Source organism: Trachymyrmex septentrionalis, unplaced genomic scaffold, assembly GCF_001594115.1.
Source record: "Trachymyrmex septentrionalis isolate Tsep2-gDNA-1 unplaced genomic scaffold, Tsep1.0 scaffold63, whole genome shotgun sequence".
Taxonomy (NCBI): Eukaryota; Metazoa; Arthropoda; class Insecta; order Hymenoptera; family Formicidae; genus Trachymyrmex; species Trachymyrmex septentrionalis.
This window is the reverse complement of record NW_017305811.1, coordinates 96,053-121,289: the sequence shown is the minus strand read 5'-3', so window position 1 is coordinate 121,289 and position 25,237 is coordinate 96,053. Positions and strand designations below refer to the sequence as shown.

The window sequence follows — 25,237 nt, the reverse complement described above, 5'->3', positions numbered from 1 at the left end:
GCAATTTTTATATAAAATAGTCAAGTATTGTTAACATTTTTGTACATCTAACAAGTTTTAGTAGCTCAACAAAAACATTAATTATCATTTCATCTATACATATAAAATTTATATTAAATATTACTTATAAAAAAAGTTCACATATTATATAAATAAAATAATTGTTTTTTTTTTGAAGAATAGCTTTATTTTCGCCTTTTTTTCAATGTCAAAGATGTATTTGAATTCATCTTTCTCTTTCCAGTCTGCAAAGTCATAAAAAAATATACAATTTTTTTCAATAGTAGCATATAAAAATTAGATAAATGAAAAATATGTCGCTTATTTACTACATACAAATCAAGAAATAAAGTTTTCCAAAAAATAAGTTTAAATGTTTTGAATCATTAAAATTTTGTAATTTTCATTTTGAAATGTATAGCTATATCATTGTAGCAAATGAGCAATGTACAATAGTAATGCATTTTATAATATAACATTATATAATTAAATTATATACCTTAATTTGTAAATCCAAATCTGCTATTGTTTCTGTTTCCTTTTTAAGTGTATTATTTGTGTCTTGATCAATATGCGGAAAGATAAAATTTCTTCTTATATTTACCGCATGAGAGACAGAGTCACCTTGTTTTGCCAATGATGCTATCCTCGCTAACGATTCTTCTCCTCGAGTTAAGAGTGAACGTTTTTTTATAACATTCTGTAAATTATATATAATAAGTAGACTACGAATATTTATGCAAAATACTTAACTGAATATTTTGCATAAATTGCATATTTAGGCAGATGGCAATCTCGACCTTTCTATTTTACTTTTTAATAATTTTTTAACGAATAACGATCGATTAAAACTGTCCGATGGTTAATATTCAGTTAAGTATTTTGCATAAATATTCGCAATCTAATAATAAGTATTTTGTATGTGTGCGTGCGTGCGTGTGTATATACATATATATAGGTATGTACAGGGTATCTGAAAAATGCTTAAACTCATACAGAGGCAGAATGGACTAAATTGAATAGAAAAGCCCTGTAATCATTTTGTAATTTTTGCAATAATTAACGAGTTTAATATTCATTTGTGAAAATAGTTAAAATCGCCCAGCCTAAATGCCAAATGCAAGCGCGGGCGAGACAGAAAGCGCGTTCGCCGTTAAGCACATGGGAAGTTGTTTATTAGCGGCAATACGGGCTACGCACGAGTCGCGTATACCCGATTAGCGTTGGATTTCCGTTTTTTTGAGTTATGATTATGATTATTATTCCCCATAATGGAAGGGATAACATGGTGTGCAATTGGACAGTGTGTCTCTCGAAATCTCTGTCCTCTCTGTCTAGGATTGTTCATAAGAAACTGTGAAACGCTAAACATGGGACGGTATTCATAGTCCATTTTTATTTTAAAACTGTCTAAATATAATGTCTTAAGGTGCTAATACAGTCCTCACATTGATTTACGATATCTTAAGATTGTACTTAAGACAGTCTTAAATGTAAGAATCGACTCTGAATAGAGATGTTTCGCGCCGTGAAGTTGTACTGAATCTTTCCTTGCGCAAGGATTGCATTTTCCGATGCATATATCAACTATGCCAGAAGAGCGTTTAGTAAAACACTCGGCGTGTTGCAACTCGTCAGCAAACCGTCGTGCAACGATTGCGTTCGGCTGAACACACCCAATAACTCATTAACTATTGTAAAAATTGTAAAATAAAAGACTTTTCTACTTAGTCCATTCGGCTTTTATGCGAAAATTTAATTGTTAACTATCAGATATCCTGTTTATACAAGCTATTACTTATTCATTTGCTTATGAGACAATATACGCTATATTTTCATTAATATTGATAAATTAATAATCTTACATATATCTGACATTTCTTTCCAATACTTGGTCCATTCAAGAGATCTGTTATATTTCGTGGCATAATTGGTTCTATATTCTCAGAAGAATTTACTTTGTCGAGAGAAGTATCTCGTTTTTGTGACTCATTACCTTTGATCTTCTTAACAGCTTCCAGTCCGAGTTTAAAGATTTTACTATGACATAATTCATCTTCAATTTCATTATTTGAGCACTTCTGTAAAGATATGATATATCTATAGAAATATTCTATCTATATTCTTTAAATGTGATCGTTATTATACAATAATTTAGTACCATTCTTTCCTCAAGAAATCTGTCTCTTTCATTTTTAAGTTTACTCCACTTTGCTTCTTCCTCATCGTCTTCCACATCTACCCAGCCTTCGTTCTCATCGGATATTTGTGACATCTCAATATTATTTCCTAACTTATCTAAACAAAATCATAAGGTTATGCACATATTGGAGAATATCAAGTATTAACATTTTGGAAATTTGAATCTTATAAAAAATATTTGAAAAAAGAAAAAGTATATTATGATAATCGTCCGTCATTAAAAAAATTATCATAATTACACATCATAAATGTTAAAAAATATATGTATATATTGTACCTATATTTTTCCATTTGAATTTACGCTCACGTCCCATTCCATCACTATGTAAATCGCCGTCCTCAAATAATAACTCTTTCAGCAATCTCACGTCTCTTTTATCTTCATCTAATAGTTGTTTTATATGGATCTTTTCCAGTTGATCTTTCACTTCGTGTTCATCTATATGTTCATCATCAGCTTCTTCAAATTCTAAGTTATCCAAATTCTTCTCGTCTTCATCGGCAGAATCCCAATCGCTTTCACTTAACTCTGCTTCTTCTTCCACAAAACTAGCTGCAACTTTTTTTATATCCTTTTCTGGCACAATTATAATTTCATTTTCTTCGGAATCGTAATCAACATATTGTTTCTCTTCACTATTTATATCATCTTTATTAAAGAATTGAGAATTCCCCTCTTCCGAGTCAGACAAATTCAATACTTTGGCAAAACGTTTTTTAGGTTTTAGAAATGTATCTTCATCTTCGTCGTCTGAGGACATAACTCTTAATTTTAGTTCCGAATCCATTGCGCTAACTTTATTTATTTTATCTACATGATTTACAGAATTATTAGAATCTTCATCTAATGTTAATTTTATATTTTGAAGCATTTTGTCTTTTGAATTTTTTGATTTAACAGCAACTAGTTTTGCGTTAGAATTTCTACATTCAGAATCATTTGAATGTAACTGCAATTCAGTAGTACTAGATTGTGAAAATAAATCTATATCAGTTCTTTGCGGAGATTCAAATTTACCAGAACACAATCGCATAAGATATTCGTCATCAACAGTTTCTCCAATATCATCAAACAGTTTTTTTTTAAAAATAGATTTATTTTTACATACAGAAAGCTCATCATTCTGTGTATTTTTCATAGAAAGGAACTCGTATTTATCAACTAAATATTCTCTTTTTTGTGAATCTTTTTCATTTTCTAAGGTAGTATTCAATACGCTTAGTTGCGTTATAGGAGAAACCAAATCGAGCATACTTGTTTTCGTCAAAGGTGTCTTGCATATCTGGCTTCTTGTAGTAACTTCTTGTTGACAAGCGGGCATATTGCTTTCATTTTCACTTATCCAATCAATATCATCGCAATGTGTTTTAGATGCATTTATGTCTGTCGGCATATTTAATTGACTGCTATGATTTTGTAAATAGCTCGGATTTGTAACGTTTGAATCGTTTTGGAACTGTTCTATTAACTTTGTTTTTCTATCATTTTTAGTAATGTTAAAGCTTTCACAAGCATTAACATTGTCAACATCTTTCAAATCAGATTCATTTCCATTCTTCATATTTGCAAAACTTTCTTCATATTCTAAACTTTCTTCATTTTCTTTTCCTTCATATTTATCTTCATTATCATCATCATCATTATCATCATCATCTTCTTCATTATCATCATCGGTTTCTATTTCACTTACATCGTCGTCCATGTATTCTTTTCTATATTTGAAATTTGTAGATTGTTTACCATATTTTATATGATCCTCATTTTTATCACATGTCTCTTCTATACTTGAATCTTCATTGTCTGTAACTTCAGCTTCATCATCTGCAAATAGGCATTTACTCCTTTTTTTATCTCTAATGCAAACGTCATTCTCTTCGAATTCGCTTTCTTCACTGTCACTTAATTCAAAATCCAGTTCAGCTTGTTCTTGTTCATCTAAATCATAATCACTTTTTTCCTCTCTATTCCATTCTTCCTCCTGCGTTTGCAGCTTTATTTCTTTCAGTTTCCATACTTTGTTACGCTTTAAAATCATTTGTAATTTGAGATCTTCCTTTAAACGCATTAATTTGGCTCCAGGCTTATTCAATTCAGAATTATCAATGTTAACAGATGTCTTGTATGGAAGTGCTTCATTAATTGGAAGAAGACTATTCTTATTTTGTAAGTGTGCAGTTATTTCAGATTTATTATCACTCTGTTTTTTCGATTTTACATCATCTCTTAGATCAATAATCATACCTGGCGATCCTCTTAAAGTAACTTTCGAATTGGATACTAATGTTGATAACTTTTTTCTATTCGTGAAAGTCTCGTCTGTAGATTTTGAAAGAACTTGTAGGTGATTATCAATCTTTTCACATTCATCTGCTGAAGAATTATGTTGAATTTTTGATTGAATATCATTAATTACAAGAAAAGGTGATGACGATACGCTATTTATTTTAAAATATTGATCTTTTTTTTCATTATTCATATCTTCTGTAGTACATTCATTAAAATTTGAACACATAATATTATCTGTTGTATCATTATCACTTTGAAATATTTCAGTTACTTCCTTACTATTTATACTATTAGAAGTTGTTCCTATTTTCGTTGCTTCTGTAACCGAATTTTTATCTCTTCTGTTAATTACATTGGAATCATCTTGATATACCTTTGATATTTGATTCTCTGTCACAGTAATTTTTAACTTTTCGTCGTCATTAATACATTTTTCCTTATTCAAAGAAATAATAGTTTTAGCTGTTTCTTTTATTATTTCTTGTTCATCGAGATATGTTTCACAGCTGTCATTTTCAAAATGTATGTCAATCAATTTTCTTGGTGAACTAATTTTTGGAAAATTTTGATTATATTCATTTATTATCTGTGGTAGTAATGTATCAAATCCATCTGGATTACAATTATTATCTATTGAGGAAGCTAACTCTACACCTCGATGATCTACTTCGCAAAAATCATTTTGAAGTAACATCTCACACGCATTAGCATCTAAATGATTTTTCTGTACAATTTCTTTTCTAATAACTTGAGAATGTCGATTACTTGTTTCAAATCTTTTAGGATTTTGAATATGTGTGTGCTCAATACATATTGATGACATTTCTCTTTCATTTCTAATGGAAGATTTTTTTATATTTTTACTAACCAAAGGCATAGATTGTACATCATCTTCCGAATCTGAAGATTTATAAAAAAGTTCTGCTTCTTTTTCCTTTTCCGCAAGTACCTGACTGTATAATAAAATTATATGTAAATATAATTTGTTTATATTTTAAAAACAAATTTGTAAAACGTGCGTGAGTATACGTTTAAAATATAGTATAATATAATGTGTATAATGTATGTATATAGGGTGTCATAAAAAGATCAGGACATTGAATTATCTAGGAAAGATGACATTTTCGTGTAAAATTTTCCATACAAAAGTTGTAGAACACTAATTAATCCATTATATGTAATATTGGAGTGACTTTGAATAATCTTAGGAATGCCACATTAAGATCGCCCCGAGTTATTTTAACGAGAATCCCTTTTTTTTTTTTTTGCAAATTCTTGTAGCTGACATCAAGACCTTTTCAAAACATGATTAAGTTCCATATGATTAAGTTCCATTTGGCGAAAAAATATTTGACATACGCTGCTAAAGTTTAAATACTGCCGCAAATTAGCGTTATTCATGGTACACCATGCGGAGATTGCACAGTTGGATTTGCATATCAAATCAATATCATAATAGGTAACTTGGTACCCTACAACTTTTGCATAAAAATTGCAAAATAGGTCTTTTTCACTCAATTCAATTCGCTCTACCTGCTCACAAGAGATGATGCAGTTATTACCACACTATATAACCTAATACATCTATAATTTATGTACATACATGTATAAAAAATTACCTTACTATCACAGATGACATCTTAAGTTTTGCTGCTGTTGAAGGCGCTTTCGGAAGAGCAGCTGATACTCTTTTTCTATTCAAGAATTCCTGTAATGTACGCTGTTTTGGCCTATGATATGGTAAAGAAATTTCTGTTTCTCTTAATAAACGTTGACTTTCACTATGTATCTGACGCATTGCCTCATCTTTAGAAGCTCTTATAGAGCCCTATATATTATAGGATCAAAATAATGTTATTAATTTAGAAGATTATATTTTATATTAACTGTTATAATATAACATCCATTGCTGGCCAAGATTTGTAATTATGGTATGTTAGTGTGACGCGTACTGACGTTTATGTCTTTCTTTTTCTTAAGGGGAGGTTCTACTTTGGAGGGTTAAAAAAATCGATTTTTTTTTACATTTTTTGTATCTCTAAAGTGTGTAAAATATGTCTGTAAAAGGCTTTTGCAATATTAAAAATTTTAGAGCAATTTATGACTTGTTGAACTAAATTTTGCATCGGTCGAAAATCAAGTGAACTCAACGGATTACGCAAAACAAGTAAAAATCGAAAGAAGAAGGACTCAAATGTAGCAAAATTTTTTTCTTCGAACAGGAGGAGAAATTAGGGCAGCAATCGCTGATTAAATGTAAGTTGCAAAATATTGTAATTAACGAAAAGTTAAAAAGTAAAACTTTAAACGCGTTTTTTTCGAATTTATATTTTTCAAATTGGCGGGAAATATACAGCTTCAACCAATCATCCGATTGACATGAAGCTTTTTCCTACAAAAAATAGATAATTTTTATAGAATTATGAATCTAAAAATGCTATAAATTTTCCAAAATAACTATTTCTTTGAACAGGTTGAAAGTGAAAAAAAGTTTGTGAAAATTGACACTTATAATTTCAAATGGCTGCTATTCTGTAAATTTTAAAATTTTTCAAATAAAATGAGGTTTAATGGCCCTACAAATTTAATACATTTTAATAATTACATTGGTTTATTTGTCTCGGATAAACTGTCGACAGTCGAGATTTCCCGCCACGTACGCGCTGCACGCTCTGATACATCCATAGGCTACAGCCGCAATTTTCTACATTTCTAAAAACAAAAAATTTTTTTTGTATGTTGAAATATAAAAAACAATGTAAAAAGCATTATTTTGATATCTCTTTCCTTTTCTTATGAAAAAAATTGGTAAAAAATATAATAAACATAAATTTTGAACTTCCATACTAGAACCTGCCCTTAAGAGATAACTGTAAACACCGATATATTGTATATCAAGTTAGTGTCCAGAATTCCACAAATCTTAGACAACACTGCTTTAAATGTTATATTTTAGATTCTTACTGTTGTCACAATTATTATAAATTATTAAAACAATTAATAACGGGCTAAAAAATAGATGTTCAAGAACTGTAAACATGGCAATAAAGTTTGGTGAATGTTATGAGAAAATAAACTAAATTAATCCATTTATATAAGAGATCCAATTATATAAGAGAAATCCTATATCTGGTCAAAGCGAACCTTAATGCTTAAATATTTATTTGTAAATTTATATACATATCTGATCAAAATCACCGGGCGCTGAAATCCTTTTCGGTTTTGAAACTCAATCATGAATAAAATCAAAGTAGTAATATCATTTATTAAATTTACAAGTAATTTATTAATTTTGTATGTTTGTCTTGAAAGCATCTTGAAAGAATATTAATTATTTCATGTTATTATAAGCATCTTAAAAACTGTAAATAATTTGGTGCGAAAAACATGTCTCAGTCGGGATTCAAACCCGGATCTCTAGTATTCCATGCTGGTCATTCTTGCCATTCGAAACTTCGACAATATTTGTCGTAATAACCAATAACTAGTGAGTGAACAGCATTTTTCAAGGAAACGTAGGATTAATAATTATAATACGAATTTGGATTGATAAGAATAAATCTAATTAAATAAAAGACATTCTATATTCGTTAAGGTCGAAAAAGTATAAGGTCGATTTTAGTATACAGTTTGCAGAATCAGATTATATAGTATGTATAAATTTACACTGAAATATTTAAGCATTAAGATCTGTTTTGGCCAAGTGTAGGATTTCTCTTATCTAATTAGATCTACTTTCATCGGTTCAAATTTATCATAATTGTTTATTAGCGTGCGACGAGATAAGACCGCCCAGCGGGACACGCGTTCGCCATTACTAGGCACATTAATATCAATGTCGCTTCTAAACATGTCTAACGATAAAGAACGTGCGAAAAATGCAAAATGGTAAAAGACATGCCAGACATCTATCTTTATCTTTATATATATATCTATCTATCTTTATTTAACATATTGCAGTCTGTACAAGATCGTCTGTACAAGATCGAATACTGAAGACACACAATTACTGCTGTTTATTATTCTAAATTTTTGCTAAGCATACGCATACATATGAATTATGTTCAACCAAAATTTTTTTTTTCAATCTTAGTTTTACAAACTTAGTATTGTTTGTTCAATTAATTCGAGGTTTGCTGGATACTTATGCTGTTCATATGAACTCTAAAACTTTTATATGAAGCAAACTTCAATCTCAGCTGTTCACAAGCCAAAAGTGAATTTTTTTATATTTTTTTACGATCTGTTTTTGAAATGGACACACCCTTCTATTTGTGCGTATTTTAAATTTATGAACATTTTGTAAACAATTCGTAAAATCAGCTTGAAAATTTTGATTTCAATGTAATTCATAATTGCTGTCTCAACCATTCTCTTAAAGTGTTGTGTTTTCTTATACCATTCATCGAACTTTATTGCCGCCATACCATATACATACCCGTCTCTTTTTAAGAGATTTTTTTTTAACATCCTTATTTTCAAATGCTTTATTAAATATGATATGAGTGTCGTTTTTCGTTTTTTCATATTGTTTTTCTTCCTTTGGTTCAGAATCTACTGAAATTTGATTTTCACCCTGTAACAAAGATGTATTATAGATTGTAAATATTTTTTATAATTTATTATATTATTTTAAAATCATAATATAAGAAAATATTTATATACAATGTGATTACAGTAATACTTACAATAAGAGCCGTTTGAGGTAAGTTATTACTCTCGCTTGTATGTGCATCTTTTTCAAATTCTGTTTCTTCATTTTGTGTTTCTTCCTCTGATTCAGAATCAATTAAAGCCCGATAGTTTTTAGCCTACACAACGAAGATAATATCTTTTAAATATGTATTTTTTATACTTTTGAAGCTTCCATGGAAATATTCTTCAAAATTGTTTCAAAGTTTACGGATTATTATATCATTAATGCTAATATTTCGCAGGGTTGACGAGAAAGACGAATTTTTTTTTTTTGGACAGTAGTCAAAACTAGTTTTAACCACTAATTAAAATGTATCTTTATTTTTAAGACTTTTTATTAGGCTTTTGACAAGGTGGGTCCTATTTAATAAAACCCATCACTAAAAAAAATCCATTTAAAAAACTCAAGATGAAATGCCATGATGTGCTTGGAGCCGGAATTGCATCACTGTCACGAAGCGCGATTGCTAACAGAACATTCAAAATAATAGAAATTTCCAACATACAAAGGTCGAGTGTTTTATAGAGAAATTTTCAAAAATTTCGATTCTCTCAAAACTTAATTCAACTGTTTTACCATCATAGTTTACTGTACCTTTTATTCCTTTGACCCAAAAATTTAAATAGTTTTTAATAATAATGACATCAAAGTTCCTTTCTATAGTTCTAACAAACTACAAAAATATACAAAATTTCAAAAAGAAATCATGCTCACCCTCGTGCCCACTTATCAAAGAATAACGTAGTTTATAAGATCAAGTGCAATGATTGCGATGCATCATATGTTGGGCAGACGAGCAGACAGTTGAAAACAAAAATTAAAGAATATCATAATCATATCCATTGGAACACGTCTGCTCGATCTGTAATAACCGAATATAGATTGCAGTTTGAATATAATAAATTTGGATTGGAACAATATCCAAATTTTAGATGAAGAACCATGCTATAACAAATAGTCTAATCTTAGAGATGCTGAATATTAAAAAGCAAAAAAATAATAGTCTTAGTGTGCCTTCCAACAAGCGACATAAGATGACACGGTTGTGACACAATAAATTATTACATCCTTGTTAAACAAAGATAAGATGATCGCTGTGTTATACTATGTCGCTTGTTGGAAAGCACACTTAATCTACAAACGGACACAGAGGCTTCTCCACAAAGCATATATATCGATTATAAACAAAATTTGACTTTGCAATATCAAAATTACTTTTCAATCATTATTTTTCTCAATCAGTGTTTGTCGTTCTAGTTATATAATTTAATTTTATACTCTGACTAATTGTAAATACCTTTATAACTGTATCTTTTTGGATTTGATTTTTACTTTTTAACGACTATATTTTTAATTCAATATTTATTTTATTATATATATAATATTTATTTTATTATATACAATATTTATTTTATTATACGTATATACAATCATACTGACTATTAAAATTAACGTGTGTGTGAGCATCTTTTTAACAACATGCGAAAACAAAACTGTATGGCCATTTCATGAATCTTTTATTAAGGTGATATTTTGCTTGCTTAATTCATTCACGGTAGAACAAATTGATCAATTTATAAAATTTATTATAACATGCAGAAATTTCCAACAATCGGTCGGTCAACCGTTTGCGAGCAATTTCGGTTCTTCTATAAAACATTCATCTGACCTCGTCTAATTATGATATGTATTATTATTCCATCTCTATTGTTACCTTCATCTTTTTAACATTACTGTGTGGATTTGAAATATCTGAAGATGGCTTAATCTACATCAAAACATGTAATATTGTTTTAAATATGAATTTGTAGAATATAATATATTATATATCCTTGATTATTATATTTAAATTTTTGAAATTGACTCTTACATGCTCTTTCAAAAAATCTGCAAATAGTAATGATAACTTATTACTTTTTTGATTAAAGTGAGTAACTATAACTTGTTACTTTTAAAAAGTAACTTTCCATTTCCTCTATGTATGCAATAACAATAACGTTTGTTTTGTTTCAATTTATTACTTGATATGTAATAAAATGTTTTTCTAATTTATTGTGATCTAATTTTTATTCTTTTCTATCTTAACTCTGAGCTAAGATAGAAAAACTATATTAATAACAGTAATATAGGGCAAAATGAAACTATTGTTAAATTTTGACCAGAATACAGATGCCCAAAATTAATCATGATTAGAGTGGTTAAAAGCAGGTTAAAATCATACTGTCCATTACATGTCAACCTTGACGATTATAAATATTACAGTTTACTTTAACAACCTGTACCTGATACTTATATCAGATTGTTCCTTGCCCATAATTAAATTTTAATGTTTACAAAATACTTATTAATGTTATTAATGTCCCATGAACAAAATACTTACAATATTAATGATATTAATGTCCCCAACATAAGTAAATAATCCGCAAGTTTTTTGAGTAATTTATTTATATTTGTTAAATTTTATTTTAATGGTGGGGAAAAAAGGGGATAGAAAAAGAAGCCACTATATAAATTTCGAAAGGATCTGCTGACCTACAGTAATTCTATTGTACAATAAGTCTATTACTGTCCACAGTCGGAAGTCTTACAACTTAATCTGTGAAATGGACTAATCAGCACTAGTCGTACAAGTTGGCTATTGGTCAGCTTCACCGATAAGACTTGGGATTATCGACTACAGATTGATTGAATCAGCATAAAGTATAGAATGGAAGATAATACCACTATGTGTACATAATTACTTACAGTAGTACATGTAATATGATGAACTCTTTGAAGAAAATTATAACTCTCGCTTGTTTGTGCGTCTTCTTCAGATTCACTATCTATTATTTTTCTTAAACTCCTACTTTTCGAATTATTCTTATGTTCTGCAATCTGTAAGTCTGTTTCAGATGATCCAGAATAATATTCATTATCAGCATTAGCAGTTTTGATTAATGTTTCACATAAACTAGGTTGTTCTACAAAATCACTATCCATGGGATTTGAATATATTTTTTTAACAGTGTTAATGCCATTATCCATATCACAATATTTTTTATTCGCGACTTTTAATTCAACTTTTTTTGTCGATTTGTCCAAATTGATTCCATCGCTTAGACGAATATTGTTAACTAAGGTATCAGAAGTTCCATTATCTTCTACTTTTTCCTGGTTAGAGCAACTTTCTTTATTTAACAATATAACATCACAAATATCTCTTAAGTTTCCTTCAATACTTTTCTCTTCTTTTTGACTATGAATTATTTTTTCATTATTAAGTTTTTCAATATCTTTAAAGATATCTGATTCTATATCAACTTTTTCATTAATATCTTCTTTGCTTGAATAAACATCTTCGAGATCAGTGACTGTTGAGAGAGAAACAATACAAGCCATTATCAAAGAATGTGAGAAAAATGTCTTTTAAGTGAACCAAACAGGAATTATATACAATAGAATAGAATTTATATATATATATATATATAGTATCTTTTCTTAAACATGCAGAAATGCAGAATTATGAAAGAAATATATTTCGTTAATCACTTCACTCCACAACACATTTCGTTACATCTCGCGACACAACAGACGACACAAAGGCATCTTCAATCTTGATGATTACTCCCGCTTAGTGCACGCGATCGACGCGGAAACGACGAAACGTTTGCCGCGCGACACATGCGACTCCGGTAACCAATGAACACGTAAAGTATGATGTAAGAAGACAACGGCTGCGTTTAGCGAATTCCAACAGTTGAGTGAGTGTTCACGAAATTTTGTTCTAGGCCGATATTCATAGCCAGATCTTGTATTTAAGGCCGTTTTAAGTATGGTCTTAAGAAGTTACGAACCAATCAAACTTAAGACGGTCTTGAAATAAGAATCGACTATGAATATCGGCCTTAATGTCTTAAGACGCTAATGCAGACCTCTGATTGGTTCGTGACTTTTTAAGATCGTACTTAAGACGGTCTTGAATATAAGATCTGACTATGAATACCAGCCCTAAAGTCTGTACTAAACTCAGGATTCTGAGGATTTAGTACAGACACGAACTACATCTAGTTTCTTATAAAAACAAACAATTTAATTTTATAATCTAACCTTAAAGGACAGTTTACAGCTCTGTATCGTTCGGAATTAATTCTTGGCACTCGGATTGCTTGAAGATTACGTGATCAAGCTTGCCATCTGCTAGCTCGCATCTCAGATTCACATTGCCGGACGCATCTTTTGTTAATCTAATGACTTTAGAGGAGAAAAGAAGCAAGTGGTATGATTTGTAGGATTTCTATAGTTACCTAGTTAATACCACGTTTCTGTACCGCGTATCACATACCGGGCTACATGCAATCGCACCCTTAGACCTGATCTACAATCAGTCGGAAGACTTGTCGTATGTTGTATTCATGCGCATAACCTTCATTTTTCGTGTCGACTTTCTGTCGATGTCTGCTGCTAGGCGTTATTTGGATTGGTCAAGTCTCATCTTTTACGACTAAAGCCCGTATCAGACTACCGACTCTGCAAGCCAACCCGACTACTCATTTTGACTGTCGACCAATAATGGATCAATCACATTGAATCAGTCTTATTGTGATTGGTCCATTATTGGTTGGCAATCAAAGTTAGCAGTCGGCTTACAGAGTCGGTAGTCTGATACGGGTTTAATGACATCCGACAAGTTTCAGCCGTCTTGACTGCATACGAGATCTTAGAGACAGAAGCTTGCAAACTGAGCACGCCATGTTATCCCTTCCACAATAGGTTACAGGTTACAGGTTACAGGAAAAGGCCCTGGTACTATCTCTCAGGTTTCTCTCTGGTGATAGATAAGTAGATATAGTTCAGTTGAATTCGGTAGAGTTTGGTGTCTGGTAAGTATAGTAATAAAGAGGGTTAATTTTACTACATTAATAGGATAAATATCTTTAAATGAATTTTAAATGTAGAGTTACAGTAATTGGTAATATTATATAGTTTAGTACAATCACCTCTAAAATCAATAAAATTAGGCTTATTCAATTTTGCATAAAACGAAAGAATCTGGTAAAAATAAATGTCACTCTTCTTCGCGTACCAAGCTATTGAGCATTAAACGACTATTGAGGTTAGGAAATCTGTCATAGAAGCGAAACGAGGTCTAGAATTGTACTGTTGCATATGGGTTTTGACTCGTTTTTCACGCGAAGCGATTTTCACCCCACCTCTTCCGCTGCCAAGGGGCGCTCGACTTTTGAGTTCTGCGATTGTATTGTTGCATGTGGATTTCGACTTTCCACGCGAAACGAGCTGAAATGAGCGTACGAAGCTGCGGAAAGATAAACTGTGTAATTATCTAAAAGAGAAAATATTTTTTAAAGAAGATATTACTTTTAAAGAAATAATACTTAATAAAAAAAAATTAATTAATGAAAGAAAAAATTTAATATTAAATCTGTGTTTATATAGTAGACATATGTTAAAATTTATTAGTAATTTTATAGAAAAACAGCTCGAATGATATTTTGACCTTGACATATAGAGTAGATTCTAAGAGTGTTAAGTACTCTAAAAGATTTTAAGGTGATTGTTCACGCAAATTCGAGACGAAAACTTCATATGGCCTGATATCCGAAACGGCTTGGTTTTAATTGTTTGAAAGATAATAGGGTGTCAAACTTAAAAAAATTTCGTTTTTCTTTTTCTTTTTTAAGAATTACTCGGATTTAGATTTTAGATGAAACTTTGTATATACAGGTAATAATATATTATAGTTTTTAAGATACTTAGGACTTCTTTCACCAACTTCTGATTAAATTAATCGACGCTCAACTCGTAGAAGTGCCTCTCTTCTTCTTTTTTTTCTGATAAGATAAACTGTATAGTTCTCATTTTGACAATTGTGATGTGAGTTAACCATGAATCAATGTTAATCAAAGAGGTAAAAAGAGGCCTTTAAAGTTAAATTTTAGTAATTTTGATAAAAAATCTATACATCAGGAGTTAAAGTTCTGATAATCTTTACCATGACATATGTGTATGTTATCAAGAACATTCTTCTGAATAACGATCAAAAGATTTTAGCCAGTGGTTATTGTTTATTACAGTTATTAATAAATGAACAATGACAATATGTAGATATATATGTTCAGCTTTATAATTTGAATTTTACCTAGTATGTTTGTATAAGACTGCGGTCAAAGTCTCACTATAAATGCTTTGAAGCGTTTGGTTGATCAATTAGAAAAAAGAATTTTACAAATTCACCAATCAAAAATTGCTTTAAAGCATTTGTAGCATCGCGTTGACCGTACCCTAAATATCACATTGCATATCAATTGAATGCATGACTACTCTTCTCTATCTAAGCATTTTTTTTAAATAAATTAATAATTTAATTTGATAGTAAGAAATTCATTTGTTTTCCATGTAGTTATTAACAATTGCATTAATAATGTGATAGGTAAAATGTACTGAATAGCATAACATAACAAAGAAACGTAAATACTTATTATTTTTCACTATTGTGTGTGTGCGTGTGCGCGCGCGCGCGCGCGTACACAGTATTATATTACATATAATACTATATATGCTATAAGAAAATACATTCTAAGACTTAATTTTGGTTTTTGCTATTATGTTTATATAATATCTTAATTTAATATCTTAGAAATTGTAAATTATTGAAGGAACATTATTAAACTCTATACTCAAGCACAGCAGCGCTTGCTAAAAAAAGCGCTAAAAAAATGATTGTATGCGCTTTTTTAGCGCTTTGTCAATGCTTTGTAAGCACTGTGTGCTACTTGGGTAATCTAAGGTCATTTTTGTTGTGTACTTTTTTATATAGAATTTCTATTATTTTATTTAGGTAATTACAAAAAATAGTTTGCTATACAAAAAAGAACAATGACGACTTTGACATGGATCGACAAATACAAACTTATTACCAGAAATCTAGCAGAATGGCTGGGAGATGAGAAACTTAAGAACATCTTAAAGGAACGTGATTTGAAGTTGTATTGGGGTACAGCTACAACAGGAAAGCCTCATATTGGCTATTTCGTCCCTATGTCCAAGATAGCTGATTTCTTACGGGCTCAAACCGAGGTGGTAATTCTCTTTGCAGACCTTCATGCGTACTTAGATAACATGAAAGCACCATGGGAGCTTCTAGAGCTTCGTACTCAATATTATGAAGCTATAATCAAATCGATATTAAAGTCAATCGATGTACCATTAGATAAATTAAAATTTGTTAAAGGCACAGATTTTCAGTTGTCCAAGTAGGTATTAAATGAATTCTTTGCATCTTGTATTTTGAATTATATACTCTATTTTTCTGATGTATACGACCGAGTTGATAGAAGAGTGAAACAAATAAGAAATTAGTATTAGAGTTTCTGTTCAAATCACTGTTCAAATTTTAAAAATCATGAATTTATGACATAATTTCAAAGAATGCATATAATTAAAGGCATAACAAAAAATGAAGTTACGCATGTTCTAATTACAACGTTGTTCCAATTTAGAATTTTAAAAAAGTTATATTGGAAAGTAATATTAAGATACGTCACTTTTTCTATCAATGCGGCGATATATTTATTAATGCTATTACAATTAACATTTCTTTTCGAGGAAATACACATTAGACGTATATCGTTTGAGCTCGTTAGTGACAGAACATGATGCGAAGAAAGCAGGTGCTGAGGTTGTTAAGCAAGTTTCTAATCCATTGCTATCGGGTCTTCTTTATCCGGGTCTACAAGCACTCGACGAGTATCACTTAAAGGTGGACGCACAATTTGGTGGCGTCGATCAAAGAAAGATCTTCACCTTCTCAGAGAAATATTTACCAATGCTAGGTTATGAAAAACATGTTCATCTGATGAATCCGATGAGTCAGTATTGTGCAGTAAAATGAATCGAATCCTTTGTGTGTATTGCATTTAAGTACAATTATTATATATAACTTTTTCATATTTGCCTTTTGTTCAGTTCCTGGCTTGGCTGGTGCTAAAATGTCTTCGTCTGAGGAAGATTCTAAGATTGATTTATTGGACAATCCTGTGACAGTAAAGAAGAAACTGAAGAAAGCATTTTGTGAACCCGGAAATATCACAGATAATGGAATTTTAGCGTTTTCTAAACACGTTATATTTCCATTATTTAAAGATGGTGAAACTTTTAATGTACCAAGAACTGCAGAATTTGGTAGGTAGTTTATACATGGTGTCCCAGAATGATCGCAAAATATTTTGTGTGCTGATAGAGCGAACCAAATTAAGTCGAAAAATCCTCTACCATTTCGCAATAGTTAACAAGATATTAATTACTAAAAATCCGAATATATTTTGTGTGCGTGCGTGCGTGCGTTCGTGCGTGCGTGTGTGTGTGTGTGTGTGTGTGTGTATAATATATAATATATATACATATTATATTATATAGGCGGTTTAAAAGAGAAATAGAAATATATTTTAACAAAGGAGGATCAATAAAGCTATTTTTTAGTCCTCATCGATTTTTATTAAATATTTTTAATTTTATGATCATTATATGAGAAAAAAGGTAATTATGCAGAAAAGGTCCTATTCTGCATAATTACTGAGAAAAAAATTGAGTCATGGAGCCTAATTAATTATTAATCTAAATATACACTATGATAGATAAGTCTTTTTTATGATTAATAAATGAACTAATAAATATTTTCATTATTTATGGCAATGCCATCATATTAACATCATTTTAGAATTTAAACTATTTATTGTCCCCAAAGTGATGTTATTATAATGGCAAAACAGTATAACCTGATGTCCAGCGGTCATTGAATATCCTTGGATTTCGGAATTATATTGGAATTTTATATATTCTGGAAAATTCCTGGAAAACCCTTGAAATTTCAGAGTTAGCTTGAAATGTATCATTCTTTCATTAAAAAAAAAATCTGTGTGGAAAAAGAAAGAAATAATAAAAAAGAAAAGTTGTATAAGTTCTCCCTTAAAGATGTAATAAGTTACCAATAGAAAACTTGAATTTAATGCTTAAAATAGAAAATAATGAAAAAATCGTTTGTGTTGGTTTGATATTATTTATAAAACAATATAAATAATGTTGTTTTATATTTATTAGTGTTTTAATTCATTCATATAGAATCCTAATTTGAATACGAAGCGTATAATATTGTACAAATTGATGAAAATTAATTAAATAATGAACATTAATCGATAAATTCTGAAAAAAGCTACAATTTTTATCTGAAATGTTCTGGAATTATTCTTGAATTGACTAGACAGATTTTGCTGAACATTATATATAATAAAAATATTTTATTAATTTACTTATTTACTTATAGTGTCATAAAAAGGGTTTAGGTGTCATAATTGTATATCTGATCTAATAATTAAAATTAAGGCTATATGAATATAGGTTTTCCCATGATTATTTTTGACATTTTTAATGATCATACAAAAGAAATTGCTTAATAGAAGTTGTTTAATGGAAAATAATGGTTTGTTGATTTTAATGATTTCAGGTGGTGACATATCTTTCTCTGAGTATGAAAATTTGGAAGTCGCTTTTGCAAACCAAGAAATACATCCTGGTGACTTGAAAAATGCAGTAGAAATATACATCAACAGACTTCTTGATCCAATAAGAAAAGAATTTGAAGCAGACTCGAAATTAAAATCACTTGCAAACAAAGCGTATCCACAGAAACAAAGTAATTTAGCTTTGTATATTTTAGCCAAATATACTTAACGATGGAATCATTTCACTATTTGTTATTGTTAAGAAGTATATGAGATTGATTATGTATTGTGATTATAATTGCAATTTTTTATATACTTCAGAAACTGTAGAAGTGGAAATTACTCCCACAAGATTAGATATCCGAGTGGGAAAGATAGTCGAAGTGAAGAGGCATCCAAATGCAGATTCGCTATATGTTGAGAAAATAGATTTAGGTGAATCAAACGGTCCACGTACTATAGTCAGTGGCTTAGTTAATTTTGTACCTCTCAACGAGATGGAAAATAGGATGGTCATAGTTCTTGCCAACCTGAAACCAGCAAATCTCAAGGGAATCTCATCGTGTGGAATGGTTCTTTGTGCTTCAGTGTAAGTCCTATTATACAGGATATCCCATTTTAGGATTCACTCAAATATCTCAGAAACACGTTACGTTAAATCAAAAAATGTTTCAGACAAAGTTTTGTGACTTCGAAGGAAACATAAAATGGTATCATTGGTTCAACCTTGAATGGCATTGTCAAGGTCAGGGGAAAATCACTTAGGGTCACTTCGATCAACTCTGATTAACTTTAATCAACGGTCACTCCATTGGAATTGGCCAATCGCATCTGCCGTTAAGCGAAATGACAAATCCAATTGTTCAATTCTAATTGATTAATCGTCGATTAATCGAAGTTAATTGGAATTGGTCGAATTGGCCCTTAGAATTTTTTAAATAGGACTTTCCATTTTTATTGCATACTCTCATAGTTTACTTCGAAAGCTTGCCAAAACACTACAATAAATTATTTTTTCATTAAATACTTTTCAATTTTATAACTAGAAGGTTACAGCCGACATTAGCATTACCCAAGGTGTCAGACCGACGACTAAAACCTCTCGAATGTTGTTCAGAGTTATGATCTTGATAATATTTATTAAGATCAAGATCATTGGAGATTATTTCTCTAATTTTTGTTTTTACATAAAAATAAAAGAAACAACCTCTAATGGCCTTGATCTTAATAAATATTATCAAGGTTATAATTCTGAGCAACATATTGAAAAATGAAAAGATTGAAGAACAACTTGTCGAAATACTTATCGTTTTATTACTCGTGGACTCTCGCTTTTTTACCACCATTTGTTACTACTACCTTGGATAGCATTATTAAAATTTTAAAGTAATATTGCTGCAATTTTTTGTGCTGTTGAGGTAAGATCACGTAAAAATTACTTTGAAATTTTTTAATGAGTATCTATTTTTTACTGCACATTTTTATAGCTGATTTTGGAAGCTTTTAAAAGCACTATAATAAAGATATTTTTTATTAAATATTTTCTGAGTTTATTAAGTACTTTCTGAACGCTTAAAAAGTTACAGTTAAGTTAATTGCTGATATTAACATTGCCCAAATCCGATTGATTAAAATCTCAAATATTGTTCAGGGCCTTGATATATCATGTGACAAATAACCTTAACAATGCTATTCAAGGTCGCGCACTAATAAAACTATCTAATAAACCTTACATCTTTCGTCTGGAACATTTTTTAAGAAAATGTACATTTTTTTTTTAAACGTGCCTGATACGATCGCTTTGTTGACACTTCATGACATTTTGATATAAATATCATGATATTTTTGAAACCTGTGTTTTATAATTCAATGCATAACAAACGATATTTTTTATATAGTGAAGAACCAACTAGGCAGGTAGAGCCTTTAAGGCCTCCTACAGACAGCATGCCTGGTGATAAAATTGTTATTGAGGGATATGAAGACGGAGTTGCAGATGATGTATTAAATCCAAAGAAAAAAGTGTGGGAGAAATTGCAGGTATGTCTGAAGACTAATTTAATTCGCTAAATAGCTTATTAAATCTTCATACACACGTATCCATTAATTCCTGTATATTTAAGAGGTCAATATAAAAGGCATGCGTTGTAATAAGATAATATATGTTATTAGGCGGATCTTATGGTAAACGGAAATGGCATAGCTTCTTGGAGTGGAAATCTACTACTCACTTTAACTGGCGGCAAAATAACATGTGACACGCTAAAAAATGTTCCGATTAAATAATGCATTTATATCTGTCTTTATTGTTCATTGTATTGGTTTTGACCAACTAGGATGCTATTGTTTATACTTTTGTGAGATATTTTATATATTTTTTCAATATTTAACTAAGTATACACACAAATATAAGTATATTATCAGTCACAGAAGTTTGATAAATGTATAAATGAATAAGTTCATCAAATAACTGTCCTTTTATCATTGTCATTCTTGATAAAATGACCTTATCGTTTAATATAAGTCTTGTAATAGTTTTTTTTAATTGCAATTCTAGTGTCATTCTAGTGTCACAAAGCAATTTTCTTTCTTAGTATTTGCCTTCTCAATTTAAACTTTTAATTAGATTATCACAAAAAACCTCGTCCATTTTATGTAAGTTTGGACCCCTTATATGTACAGAGATTAGCATGTCAAATTATAAAGTACAAAGAGTAGATTAAAATTGCATAAGTACCAACTGCTACAACAGCTGCAAGTCAGTGCCACAACTTCATTAATGTATGTATGAGAATATTAATTTTGCCATTAAACAAAATTACGTTTTAGAAATGTTACAACAATGTCACATTATGACATATAATATTTGTCAATATATCTCAGGAACATCTATAAAACATGTTGGTAACATAGAATGTTTTATCTTTTTTACATTATATATAGGACGTTTCATTTGCGACGTTCCTGAAACGTTTAGAAAATCTAGATGTAACATCCGAGAAATATTTCATTGTACATTGCAGAATCGTTTAAATAATATATCTGTTGGTAACGTTCGAGATTCGTGCCATGTAAGTATATACACGGATTTAATTGATATATATATATATATATATATATATATGTGTGTATGTATGTATGTTATATCTATTGCTTCCACATTATAATACGTTCTTCAATGTAACTTACATGAAACCAAGATATCCTCATATGCAAAGATGAGCGATAGAGTAAATATAAAGAGAGTAGCGCCAATTAGCCAGAAGTTGCCATTTGGTGTCCTACATCTGAGGTCTATAAGACGCAATTCCTTGTCTTAACCTCTTCCTTTTGTAAGAAATTTACTAGATATGGACACAACAGAAATACAGCGTCAGGGCTGGGTGGTTCAGTGGCAGAGCGAAAATCTACTAACTCGGAGAAGACCAGGCCTGGGATCGAAACGAGGATATTTTTCTCTTATTGTTGTCAATTATTTACACTTCTTTAACATTGTCTTTTTAACTAACAGTAAGAACACTTAATGGCAAAGCCAATCAGCATTAGGTATTGGCTAATTCTCTTTATATCTATTTTAATGAGCGGCATGCTAGAGGCAAACGCAAAGAGGGGGAAGTAGAGATTCTCACAGGGAGAGAATGGCAAATTGCGACGTAAATGCCCATGTCCAATCAGAAGGAGGGTCACGTGACCAGTTTTCTCTCTTCCATGTCCAATCAGAGGAGACGGGTCACGTGTTGCAATTTGCCATTCTCTCTCTGTGAGGCTCTCTACAGGCAAGCGGTAAGAAAGAGTCAATGGGGGCGTTTAAGTCGACAAAGCAACTAGGTATGATCAACGCGATGCTACAAATGCTTTAAAGCAATTTTTAATTGGTCAGTTTGTAAAATTCTTTTTTCTAATTAGCCAAGCAAACGCTCCAAAGCATTTGTAGTGAGACTGACAATATGGATCTCTCACTTCAACAGTGTACCTCGAGTATGTGCATGCGCTGGCATAAATAAAAGTCGCATTGTTTTTTTTTTATACACTTTTATATAAACATGTTGGACACGCGCGTATAATCATATATGTAATATGCACTACGCAATAAATACATGCGGACGCGGATCAGTCATATATTACATATATGCTATATTTTGCTCTAATATGATGTCATGCTCTCTCCTTTCTTCAGCGCTCATAATCATAAAAAACATACCTTATTTATTAAAAAGCTTTTGTGAAAAATTAAATGTTACCAGCAGAGAAGTATTGGCATTAGGTACCTTGATGATGTTGGATTTCTCCAGAATCCGATGTCGAACCGAGTGAGCAGAAATCTTGGAGGTAAAGTAATAAGACAACAATTGGAGGTACATAGTAATAAAACAAAAATTTGAATAGAGAGGAAGAGACGTAATATAGAACCAAATTTTCATCGGTAAGAGATGTTAGTAGGAGAGGATAAGTTAATAATAGTGTTTAATTAATTTAGAAATGTTTTTCATATAATTAGGTATAAAAAATATAATATAGATATATAGTTTTTTAATATTTAATTGTTAATTTTTCGTAAAATGAAAGATTTAATTGTGCAAATTTTAATAATTCTAAATATAGATAATAATAAAAAAAATATGCATAATAAAGTAGTATTATTATATGGATAGATGTGTAAATATTAAAAATATTTGAAAAAATTTTTTTATTTAGGTTAGTTAATAAATTTTTATTAATAATATTAGAATTTAAAAAAGATAAGTAAAAAAATGGCTAATGAAATTATTAGGGGTATGGGATCTTATTGTTAATATGAGTATATTTATAAAAAAATGTTAACATAAATAATGGTTTTAAATAATAGTTATTTTTTATATTTGAAATTAGTCTAGTAAAGTATAAGAAGATGATTAATAACAGAGTTAATCCAGCTTTTGTTATCATATGTTTCATTGTTACGTCTTGTATGTACAAGACGTACTAATAAAACATGTGATAATGAAAACTGGATTAACTCTGTAAACCTGCAGCCTGTTCTACAATGTACATTTTGTTGCCTGTTTCTTGTTATTTTTTACATCTTATCTTTTTTCTTCTTATCCCGTTTTTCGCTTTTTTCACCCGAGATAAAAGTAATAACTTTGGAAGAAATATACATGGCAAGAAATATGATTGTCAATAAAACGGTTAATAAACGCAAAGCGGGAAGAAAGCAAGAGGTAAAGAGCAAGAAGCATGGAACAAAGAGTACATTGTAGAATAGGCTTAAGCCTATGCGATATCCTGACTATAATCTCTGAGGAGCACTTAGAATTCTACAGTACTTAATGAAAAAGAATTTTATTATATAATGTTTTAAAAAGCTCTTCGGGGCAAGCTAGAATTACTAGAATATGTAATGAAAAATGGAGAGCTTCATTTAAAAAAATTCAAAGTGATCTTGACACCGTTATCCAAAGTCAAACCAATGGTACTTTCTTATGTTTTCCTTGAAATTATAAAACTTTTATTTATATTTTTCCCTAAAATGCACTATTCAAAAGATATTTGAAGTGGTCAATTAAAATGAGATATCTTGTATATTTATCTCATTTTAAATGCAAAATTTTTTGAAAATTTTAACTAATATAGCGAATAAACTTCGTATGTACGTTCTCACTTTCACTTTAATTGATAGCGCTATTATGTGGATATCAATCAGAATGTGGATATCATCTAGCAATTTCTAGGAACTTTATCCTGTGCCGGCGCTTAACAAAACTGACATATTTATAAAGACTGCATATAATTCATTGTATTTATATAAACAATGACATTAACGTATCATAAAACGTGTATATAGTAATTATATGAACCGGTTTACCACATTTTATTAAGATTAGACAATCGGAATAATCTTCGGATATATTAATATTAATATATTGTGATAAATTAGTTATGCAATTAGCACATAACTTCTACTACTAGACTATATCAGGACTGATCACTTCGTCGCCATGTTCGATGCCTAGCCAAAGATATAGAGAATAGACTGCATGATCTGTATTTAATGGCGAATTCGATTGGAAGAACTAGTGCGCACTGGTGCATATTAAAGCCGTTGTACACTGATTTAATTTAAGTATAAAAGTGAAGTGCAAATATTCCGAATTATAAAATACATATTTTATCGAAATAGTAAAATGTATTTGAGTATTTCAGGATTTAATCGATTTTTATGATATGTATAAACATATCTTTACGTTATTTTGTATACGACGGCTTTAATGTGCACCAATGCGCACTGAGTGCGCCCAATTGAATTCGCTATAAGTAGTATTCAAATATGATCGACAATAATGAAGGAGAGGGACCAAAAGACGATCAATCTTTCTCTCATTCTCTCTCCCATTACACCGTTGAATGGAAAGAGATTGGCCATCTTCCACCGTCCCTCTCTCTTACTTTCTATATAGAAGATAGAAACTTATGTTGTTCCATCAATTAAGGCTACGATCCACTTAATGCTACAAATGTTTCCAAACATTTTTTGATTAGTTAATTAGTGAAATTTTTTCTTCTGAGCCAGTCAAA

The 25,237-nt window shown here is 30.3% G+C and overlaps 2 protein-coding genes across 3 annotated transcripts; one reads left to right on the top strand and one right to left on the bottom strand.

Moving 5' to 3' along the window:
* Window positions 1-478: 478 nt before the first annotated feature.
* Window positions 479-13,292, bottom strand: LOC108753063 (claspin-like). Its single transcript, XM_018494406.1, has 9 exons — window positions 13,275-13,292; window positions 11,931-12,538; window positions 9,178-9,300; window positions 8,928-9,065; window positions 6,109-6,317; window positions 2,480-5,442; window positions 2,162-2,298; window positions 1,866-2,081; window positions 479-700 (listed from the first exon to the last, which is right to left on the bottom strand). The coding sequence occupies exons 2-9, from the start codon at window positions 12,210-12,212 to the stop codon at window positions 479-481; spliced, it is 4,290 nt and encodes a 1,429-aa protein (XP_018349908.1). The 5' UTR covers window positions 12,213-12,538; window positions 13,275-13,292.
* A 618-nt stretch (window positions 13,293-13,910) lies between these two features.
* On the top strand, window positions 13,911-21,098 carry LOC108752993 (tyrosine--tRNA ligase, cytoplasmic). Of its 2 annotated transcripts, XM_018494269.1 has the most exons (8): window positions 13,911-14,047; window positions 16,024-16,438; window positions 16,791-17,053; window positions 17,151-17,366; window positions 18,685-18,873; window positions 19,004-19,271; window positions 20,581-20,722; window positions 20,855-21,098. In XM_018494269.1, exons 2-8 carry the CDS (start codon window positions 16,062-16,064, stop codon window positions 20,966-20,968), a joined length of 1,569 nt encoding a protein of 522 aa, XP_018349771.1. In that variant the 5' UTR covers window positions 13,911-14,047; window positions 16,024-16,061; the 3' UTR covers window positions 20,969-21,098. The 2 variants fall into 2 exon arrangements, with proteins under 2 accessions (XP_018349771.1, XP_018349772.1); XM_018494270.1 differs by lacking the exons at window positions 20,581-20,722; window positions 20,855-21,098 and having other exon boundaries at window positions 19,004-19,275.
* The last annotated feature ends 4,139 nt before the right edge of the window (window positions 21,099-25,237 follow it).